The sequence below is a fragment of the Vombatus ursinus genome, unplaced genomic scaffold (genome assembly GCF_900497805.2).
Source record: "Vombatus ursinus unplaced genomic scaffold, bare-nosed wombat genome assembly UNPS02014845.1, whole genome shotgun sequence".
NCBI classification, from domain to species: domain Eukaryota; kingdom Metazoa; phylum Chordata; class Mammalia; order Diprotodontia; family Vombatidae; genus Vombatus; species Vombatus ursinus.
The window spans coordinates 4,896,739-4,906,913 of record NW_020954623.1 but is presented as its reverse complement, the minus strand read 5'-3'; the positions used below and the strand labels follow the sequence as shown (position 1 = coordinate 4,906,913).

The window sequence follows — 10,175 nt, the reverse complement described above, 5'->3', positions numbered from 1 at the left end:
CCTCTTTTAGTATCACAGACCCCTGAATAGGGCTGGAAAGGAAACCCATTACATGGAAAGTTACCCAGATATATTTAACCTCCACCCCACTAAGTTCATGGATGCCAGGTTAAGAATGCCACTGCTAGGATAGGCTGTCCTTATACTGAGGGACACCATGCATCTCCTGAGAAGTGATTTCTAAAGGGAGAGAACACTGACCAGTAAAGTAATGAGGGAAGGCTTCTTTTACCATCGAGTTGTCTTCTGTAGATTAGTGAGGGCAAGAAAGAGACAGAGAGAGACAAAGACACAGAGAGAGACAGAGACAGAGATAAAGAGACAGAGAGACAGAGACAGAGAGTGTGTGTGTGTCTGCAATCACCACAGTGGTAACCGTGATGGTGGTCTGGACTTTTGTTCTTGAATACCTACAGGGACCCAGATGATGACGGCCTTGAGGCTGCTGGGTAGATTCTTTTGAAGGATTTATTAAAGACCTAAGTCAGGATATCCCAGGAGGAGAAGATAGGGAAGGATTTGCCCCATGTTAGAGGAGAGAGCAGACTCACCAGTGAAACCCCACAAAAGCAGCTATCATGGAGGCATCCGTGGAAGAAAGACTCCTAATACAGGGCAGATTTTTACTGAACTAAAAAAAAGGATAAAAACCTTTCCCACAGACTGTTTCTTCATAGATGCCAAGGACAGAGAGATTCTGGCTTGTCTCTCATTACACCTGAACACACCAAACAGATGCCAATTAACTCTCATAATATTTCTCGTTGATCTCCCTGAAACAACCACAGGCCAACGATGGGGCCAAGCAGGCTGGCTGTCTACCTCTTAACAAAATGAGATGAACTACTCAACCTACTGTTGGTAGATCCCCTTCCCCGACTAGAATGCTGCCTTTTAAGATTCACTGATGGCTAATTTCACAGAATTCATGTTTTAAATAAAATATGGAAAAATGTCCAAATACACAGTGAAGATTCAGTTAAACATTTAAAATTTATTAAACTTTTTGATCAAAATAGTTGAACAAGTATATACAATCCCATTGTGTTAGTATTGAAGTGTTAGGAACAAGGTAAGCCCCGCTGCTTCTACACCCCCGCTCTTCCCCCTTGGACTTGTGAATGGAGTCACAGCCAAGAGATACGGGAGTACGAACTTCTTTTAAACTCTCGGTTTGTTCATAGCTTAGGGGGGCTCCACGGACAGAGCGAGGGACACAAAATGAGGTCGAGACACACTTTCATTTGCACCACGAGCAGAATTCGCAGCTCCTGCCCATGACATGAGAGGCACCAAGTCATGATTCTGGTTTATTCCTTAATTGCCCGGCAGTATTTCCATAGCACCTATCACCCATAGACTTTTATACCTGTATTAGTCTTGGGATGTCCTGATTCCTCACGTCAAATATTTTACTCTGCTAATAAAATCTTTACGAATTCATACTGATGGTTTAGCATAACAAATTCTATACTCTGGCTTGAATTGCAATATGAAATTCAGCATGCAGATAACTGTACCAATATTTTAAATGGCATATCCCTCCCTTCCCCACCCCCCAAGTACTAAAAAGGTTAAAAAGGAAAAAAACAGCAGATGACATCAGGTACCCCAACTGTGGCAACTCTGAGGCAGATTGAGAGCCAGCTATTTTTAGTATCGCAGCAGCAGCGACTCTGGTCATTACTGGCTGTTAGCGGCCTCTCCTCCTCAGCTCCTTGCGGCCGGAGAACCGAGCACACCCTAGCCTGATGGCACACAATCATAACAACACAAGCCCTTGTGGTGGTGGGGAGAGCACTACACACAGCATTGTTTTGTCAATGATTCAGGACAAAAACTGGTCATAGCTTCCCATCAGGATAACTTTGCACAATTTCAAATAATGCAATACAAGAAAATAAAAAAACTGATTCAATACTTCCAGATTTCAAAACACCTTTTATAGTTTCTTATTTTTATTAAGTGGTTACACCAGAAGGTGTGATTAAATACAGTGGGAGAGTAAATACACATGAAAAACCTGCTGCCGGACCCAACTCAAGCCCGACCTAAGCATCCAATGGTAAAATCACCCGAGATCCAGACGAAGGCCAGAGAAGGAATGTTTGTATCGTCATAACGCACAATATATGTTCTGAAAGGCCCAAATATTACAGCACAGAGAAAAAAGAGAGAGCAAGAGAAAAAGAAAGAGCTTTGACAGCTTTTCTCTTGAGTGCTGGATTTTTGGTCTATAAACTAGAAAGGAAGGCTCAGACTTGGATAAAGGCCTTTACCGAGCACTGTCCACCAACCTTGCTTCTCATGGCTTCTTCCCACCTCAGTGAAGGCAGAATGACCCCCTGAACCCAAACCAGGCCAGCTTCTTTCCTTTACCTATCAAGGGACGTGAGTGCATCAGTGCTCTTCATGGAGAGGACAAGAATGTCTTTTCTTTGAACAGAAAAGCGACCGGGCTTCCCAAGGCAGGAGTAAGACAATGTCCCCAGATGTGTCTCTAGTTGACTTTGTCCTGGAATATGTACAAGTTGTTGGTGGCTGCGACGGCGATGATATTCTGGAGGGGGTGCCATGCCGTGTGGAGGATCTTTTTGTTAAAGTCCAGACTGTCCACGCTGATCTCATCCTTCTTCCTCTTGCCCCCAGTACACACTTTGCGAGGCTTTAAGATGGCCCGAGGTTTGCTGCTTTCTCTTGAGGCTTCCAAAGTAACATCCCTCCGAGTGCTTCTGTCAAACATTCTGAAGAAATTGTTGTATGACCCAGTCATGAGGGCGCTGTTGTTGAGCAAAAGAAAGGGAGATCTTCCTAAGTCATAGACTCCCTGGGCCTCTAGGCCATGCCCTGATGCACACACTGAGTCCCCAAGCGGGCCCTTCAGGCTGGAGCTCAAGTCGAGAAATCCCGACTCCAAGCCTCAAATTCTCATGCATTAAGACTCTGCCCGAGGGGCATGGGGACATTAGCACCACAGACTAATTTTCATAAAATTTTATATAATATCTGACTTCTTCAGAGACTAGTCAGAAATGTTCTTAACACGTACAATGAATCAGTCCTTGAGAGGCAGCACAGGGCAGTGAACGCTCCGGCCAGGGGACCCCGACAAAGTCACTTTCCCCTCACTGCTCTCGGCACCTCTCCCAGACTGGGAATTCTGCTCTTCTAGCAGTACCCTATCCCAATCAGACCTGGGTCGAGGCCCTGCCCATGGAGACAGAGGGAGGAGCCGCCATCTCAAGGGAGCAGGACGGGCAGGTGCTTTACAGGCTATCAGAGGGACTCAAGTGGCCTTCTCCCCAAGGGCATCCTTAGAAAGGGACCTCTCCCATCTGGGCTCAGGCAGCCCCCGTCCCCCCAACAGGGCTGAGAAGATCCAGCAGAACACTGAGCTGAGACCACGCAGAGGCAGGTGGGTGGCCTCCTGGAGAGGGTGCCAGGTGCGTTACTTGATTCAAGACCACCCCTCCCCTCCCCCGGTCTCCCAGCCCAACAGAGAAGGAGAATGGCTTTTCCCCGGGGGTCTCCTTGTCTGCTCAGATGCGGCCTCCCTGGGGACTCTGCTCAACTTACCCATCAGAGCCATTCCAGCAGCACTCAAACTTGTCAAAGATGCAGTCATTCTCATAGAGAGAACAAAGCTTGCTCCGGAGATATTCGTGAACCTGAGAGCGAGAGCACGTCCCACATGACAACACTGAACTCTTCAGGAAGAGAAAGGCTTCCTAGACCCCGCCCCCACTCACCTGATATGTCTCCACAGGCCTGGTTTCCATGTTGAGATCCCACACTTTGACTGAAAGGTAGTCTCTGGTCATCATGTATCGGCCACTGTGACTAAACTTCACATCAGATATTGAAGAAATGATTTCTGAAAAGAATGACCTACTGCTGGGATCTTCAGGCTCCTCAAAAACTGCAAATGGAAACAGCAAAGAGTGTTGAGTGCCCACTCTGAAGTCAGGAGAGGCTCCTTCTCCAGGACCCTTCAGGGGGTGCCCTCAGCAAGTATCCGGGCTAGAGTTGTGTGGTCAAGGTCAATCGGTGGGTTTCTTTTCTTTTTACCATTTACTTTAAGCAAGACCTTCTCCTACGCTGGCAGCTGCCACTCTGAGTAAATAAAAATGACGGAATTTCAAACTCTTCTGCTCCTCTAATTGTGCATCCAGGCCCCTCTGACCCTTTCACATCCAAGCACTGAGAATCACTAGAACATCAGATTTATAATCCCCCCCAACAAATGGACGAGCAGACCTCTCAAGGAGGAGCCTGCTGTCCTTGGCCAGCGCATCTAAGCGCTGGGCAAGATTAACAAAGAATCTGTGAGTTCTCACTTAGGGAACCTGGCTAAGACTTAGCAGGGAAGCCTGAGGAAGGGGGTGAAGACAGAATCACTCAACTGTCCAGAATCAGAGGGCCCAAGATAAAGGTCCAAGGCTGAGTGTAAGCCTGGCTTATGTGGACTCTAAGTCTGGCATGTTAAAACCTAGGCCACTCTACATCCATGACCTCAATGCAAAAGACCAATGAAAAACCAGAATCAAGACCAGGGCCACTGGGCTTTGCCCACACACCTCCCAGGACTTCTCTGACCTCAACTCCTGGTGGTTGTTTGATTGGGGTTTCAGAGGACATTTGCACAACCACCAATTTTAGGCTGCGCTTGAGCCAAAGCCTGTGAGAAAGATCCCGCAGGTCTCCTATCACTGGTCACCAATGGCTTGCAAGATCATGAGCATGAGTTCTCCCCAAAGATCGTGAGGTTTCTTCCAGGTGGGGAGACCCTTAGGCTGACAGCCTTCCACACGGTGCTGAGCGAAACAAGGAGTCCGTCCAGACCAACTGTTTGGGCTGATGGGAAGTACCCCCGCCTGGGATTCTGAGTTAGCCCTTAAGTTTGACAAACAAACCCAGATACATTTAAGCACTGCAAGGCGTCATTTACTTTCCCAGCAGTCTGAGCAGAGATTATCCTGGCTGGGTGTCCATCCGGGGAGGGACGACCGCACTTCTGGAGGTGACACGATTCATTTACAAATGGTATTCTCTCATAGACACAGACTAACAGTCATTTGGTGATAATGAATCATCATTTCTTAGGTTCAAATGGGAAAAGAAAAAAAGGGCAATAACCACATTTATTTCTGCCCCCATGTATGTAATGCAGACCCATTCTATGGAAAATGAAGACCATTTCCCCCACAGTTTTCGAAATCAAATGATTCTCCCTTAATAGCTCACTTAACAAAGGTATTTTTAGCCCAGCAATACCAATAATGTGCAAAGAATACAGTTTTCACTGCATAGATTTCTTTTGGTTACTTACAGCTAAAAATCAATCTTGCTTTTCCCAGTCAGGGCTTCATCTAATTCAATGGCTTAAAACATTAGCTGTTCACTTAAACCTCAAAATGAACAGAGAATTCGGTTTGGTAGCTTAAAATGGTCACAAATGAAAGGAATTCTGGCAACCTGACCCCAGTTCTCAGCTATCTCTGATTAAGCGTAAGGTTCTGGGCAGAAGCCAGGCTCACAGATGCTCAAAACCCCACCCCATTTTTTCATATGTATTAAAGGGACAGGGATGACCCAAGTCAGTGGCTCACGTGGTACCCGTGAGGACAGGGGGCCCAGAACTCAACAATGAACAACACCCTCAGCTAAATGACCAGCTCCCTCCCACCCACGCCAACTCTGGGAGCACGTGAAGCCTTCCCTGCATTCATCCTTCCATGCTAACAAAGGGAAGCGCTCCTTCTCTCCGCAGACTGAACCTATGAAGGGAAAAGGTGGCGACTTACACTTGGAATGCCTGTCACACAAGGCTGAGGAGCGCATATCACAGAGCCTGACGGTCCCTTTGCTGCTGCTATACACAAACACGTTACACTGACGTGGGTGGAATTCTGCAGCGGTGATCACTTCCGTCAATTCCTCCATGTTCACAGGCTTAATATCGACAATGTCTGCAAGCATGCGGTTAAGGCAAACGGCAGTTAAGTTCTGGATGGCCATTAGGCAAGCGATCACCACAGCCCAAGGCCTGTCCTTCTACAAGCGGTTCTCCCCTGGGCGCCCCCAGAAGTTTCACCTGGAAGAGACTGGTTGTGGGGAAGGCGCACACCCACACAGAGTCTCGGCTCTCGACTCATTCCAGCCTCACCAAGGACACGTAGGAAGGGAGCCACTGGGCTAGCGAGCTGGTACGCTGATAGCCATCCCAAGGCACCCTACACATGATCCAGTCAAGCAAGAGATGGGCCCCAACAAAAGGAGAAGCCATTGACTCTAGATCCAGACAGAGTGGGGAGAGCCAGACAAAGGTCTCTGGCACAAAGTAGGCTTGAAACGGAATTCCTTCAAAGCACACTTTCTGCTCCAAAAAAGAACGGTCTGTTTCCAATAGTACTAACACTAGGCTGATGGCCCAGGACTACGTCATGAACCAGCAAGCCCTGGGCTCCAGCCTTTCCTCTGGGACTTCGGCTAAGTCTCTAAGCCTCTCAATGCCCTAGGAGCGAGGGCACAGAAAGAAGACGCTGAAGGTGGACAGGCCCCTTTCAGAGTGGACCACCAGATGGGGGAACACAGCTCCCACACAGCTACAATACAACAAAGATAACATGGGGCTGAGACTGGCACAGTGCGAGGTGAGGACCTAAGGTACAAAGGGCACTACGAACCGTAGGAGACAAACCAGGGAAGGCTGCACCGAACGGGTGCCATTTAAATTCAATAACGGGGAGAGCATGCCCAAAGAAAGCGCCCAGGCCGTGAACTGGATGATGGAGTGTCAGCGGAAGGAAAAGCAGCATCTGAGACGACGTCGAAATTACAGACCCAGACCCGGTCCCCGGGGAGCTTGAGCACCCCAGCAAACTGGACGATTGTGCCTCTAGACTGCCCCTTCTGAATTCCCCATTTCTAAGTCATCCTCCTCCTTGCGGTGTCTCAGCTTCGTTATGTGGACATTGCCCTGGCCCCCCCACTCGCCCACGCCCGCCCGGTCCCCAGACCCCAGCAGCTGTTAGAGAGTATCACCCTTGCCTTCACTGCCATCTTAGGCCAGCATCTCATCACCCAGACTATCCCCCTCTGTTTTTGTATCTCCAATGCCCAGCACAGTGCCTGGGCCGCAGGGAACACTGGGGAAGGAAGGAGTAAGAACAGCCTTAACCCTTTAAAGGGGACTGAATGTGACTCAGAAGGCCAAGGGAAGCCCCAGGAGGAGTCAGAGCCAAGGAGTGGCAATCAGGAAGAGGAGGGGCTCAAGGCACTGAGCAGCCAGGTGGAAGAGAGGCAGGGAGGCTTGAGTTTGAATTCTGCCTCAAACTACCTGCTGGGTGACCCTGGGCAAGTCACTTAACCTGTTAGCCTGTTATGGGGCTAGCACCTACCTCCTGGAGTTATTTTAAAGACCAAATGATATTTGTAGGGTTTTGCAACTGTCAAAACTCCCCCCGCCTGCTAACTGTACTAGTATTGACATTATAATTAATGTTGTGGAGGCAGAACACCAGGACGTGGTTTCCAGGTGTGAGGTTAACAGAGCCAGAAGAGTAAGCTCGAATTGGGGCCACTGACAAATAAGGAAGTTGGGGAGGCTAGTGGGTGTGTGTCCAGTAAGTGGCCTCATCCACAAAATGAAGGAGGCCTGCTTGGTGCCCTCTGGGACCATGGGTTAACTCACCTTTGGCACATGGGGCACCGAGGCAGAGACGGGTCTCCAGATTGACAGCCGGACCGCAGGGTTGGAGTCCAGGAAAGAGAGGAGGACCTTACCTGGGGGTGAGAGCAGCAGGCTGAGAGAGGCACTGATTGCCAAGGCCAAGTGGCAAAGACAGAATTCTGGAGGAAATCCCTAATTCCTCAGATTGGGAAAGCAATAAAAGGCCAGAGAAGATTTAGGGAGGGAGTAGAGGGGAATTTTAAAAGCCAGGAGAAGAGAATATTCTGAGGAAGGAGATGCCGCCAAGAGGTCGACGAGGAAGCCTGAAAAGAAAGATGCTGGCCGCCATTTGTGAGGGCAGAAGCCAAGTGACCAGGAAGGGGTCAAGAAGGGTGTGGGTGGTGGGGAAGGGGAGCTGGAAGCCACCGGAGACCTGTGCATGGGGGTGGGAAGGCAGGAATCCATGCTGAAGAACACCCAGATTCAACCAGACAGGCTTCAGTGGTGCCCCTGGCATGTGCTGGGGAGCCCTGCTCTCAAAAGAGCACTTGAGAGCTGGCAGAGACTGTGCATAGAAGTTACTGGGACAATCCCACCATTTTATGTGTGATGAAACCAAGCCCCACAGAGGGGAAGAGACTGGCCCATGGTCACATGGCCAAGTGGCACATTTGGAATATCAGCCTCATCAGCTGAGGCTGAAGGAAAAGTGGGAAGGTAAGAAATGGCAGGGTCCAGTTGGGGAGCATCCAGAGGGCTCGAATCTTCTGAGTGCAATGAAGGTGAGACATGGGGGCATCTGGGGGCTCTGTACCCACAATGACACCGGTCCTTGCCTCCAACTGCTGTAGAGCAGCGGGTCAGAGCCCGAGGGCTGGAAGCAACTGCCCAGGTCTTTTGTCCAAACCAAGCTCAGCTATTACACACCTAACACGGGGGCACCCAGCCACTGCCCGAAGCCCTCCCATGTGCAGCCCACAAGCTCTCAGGACGGCCCACTCCAGGTGCAGGAAGGTTTTTCCGCAGCTCCTTCCCATGGCTGCTGGCTCTGCCTCTGGGGCCAAACAAAGGACCTTTCCTCCATATGTCAGGCCTGTGAATCCCTGCCTCAGCCCTCGGGGGCCTCCTCTGAACGCTCTCCAGCCCAGAACAAAACAAGGTCGCCAAGGGGCAGGGAAAAACACCTGAAGTCAGTGGAACTGTCAGCATCTGACAAGAATAACAACAACTGTAAAGTTTATAAGGCCCTCCCTCGTTCAATTTCCCAAAAGAACTCTGGGGAGAATGTACTCAACCCTCATTTTAGAGATGAGGTCTCTGAGAAGCGAGTGATTTGCTCAGGACGAGGCAAGATTTGAGCCCAAGCCTGTTATACCAATTGTCCTAAGTGCTTCTGGAGAGCTCCGAGAACACCAGTCTTCGCTGACAAGTGAGATACCCATGTAAGAGAACAGGGCTGCCCTGGGTTGGAAGGCTCTCTGGGCCTTGCTCAGGCTCATCATCTGTAATGTGCAGGGGCCAGCCTCCATGGCCTCCATGGTCCCCTGGACTCTCCACCCACGATCCCATGAGATGCCCAAACTCTACATGGCTGTGGCCAGAACAGCTCTGCAGCCAGCCCAGGTCCCAGAATGGCACCAATGATGCTCAATTAGCAAGGGGACACTGTTTTTTACGGACGCAAAGTCACTGTCGGGTTGTCCGTGGATTCCAACGAAAGCTTCCACCATCTGGTCCAGCTGGACGGTCCTGCATGGTCAGAGCTAACACCTGACCTTCTTCGTTGCTGACCCTTTCTTTCTGCCTGATTCAGGCAGGACAGCTGGGCAATGGCTTTTCTCTGAGGAGAAGTCCTTGAGTGGGGACGGAGAGTCTCCTGAGTGGGCTCACTGGTTGAAGCCAATGGCACACTGCTCTCCTCATCCCTTGGCTATGGGAGCAATGCTAAGATGGCACGCTCCCAATGTGGATTTAGGACCCGCCACGGAGAAAGCCAAAGAGCACAAAGGGAAGGAGCCCACTGCCTGGCAAGGCCACAAGTGCCCAGAGAGGGCAGGGGAGGGAGAGGAGAACCAGGGCACGGATGTCACGGCTGACCATCTCTGAGCCCAGGGGAGGGTCTCCCTTCTCTCAGACTCATAATGCTACCAAGTGAAGCAGGACCAGAAGACCAGGTTGGGACAGTCGGAGGGAAAGGGAAGGGGGGCAGAAAACATCCAGTCCGTCTGGGCATCGACGGAGTAGATCCATGTGACGGAGCAGTGGCAGTGGCCCACCTGGGCCGTGGGCCCACACAAGCCAGAGAAATGGGATGGAAACTTGGTGCAGGGGATCCGAGGGGATCTCTGAGGGGCAGAGCAGGGAACAATTCTAGGGAGGAGACCCAGGAGAGATCCTGTCAAAGGACACAGACTGGCACCAGTGATGGGGGCAGCACCAGAGGTCGCCGATGACCTTCCACTGCCCTGCCTGCACACAGCTCTCTGAAGCCATGGCCTAGGTA

General features: G+C 50.3%; 1 protein-coding gene across 1 annotated transcript in view; it reads right to left on the bottom strand.

The window, feature by feature from the left end:
• Positions 1-1,924: 1,924 nt before the first annotated feature.
• Positions 1,925-10,175, bottom strand: part of PPP2R2D (protein phosphatase 2 regulatory subunit Bdelta) — an 18,152-nt gene continuing 9,901 nt past the window's right edge. The window contains exons 6-9 of the mRNA XM_027840468.1: positions 5,805-5,969; positions 3,750-3,919; positions 3,577-3,668; positions 1,925-2,780 (exon numbers count right to left, since the gene is read on the bottom strand). Of these exons, the coding sequence (XP_027696269.1) occupies positions 2,501-2,780; positions 3,577-3,668; positions 3,750-3,919; positions 5,805-5,969 (707 nt within the window). The 3' untranslated portion in view covers positions 1,925-2,500. The remainder of the gene's footprint in view (positions 2,781-3,576; positions 3,669-3,749; positions 3,920-5,804; positions 5,970-10,175) is intronic.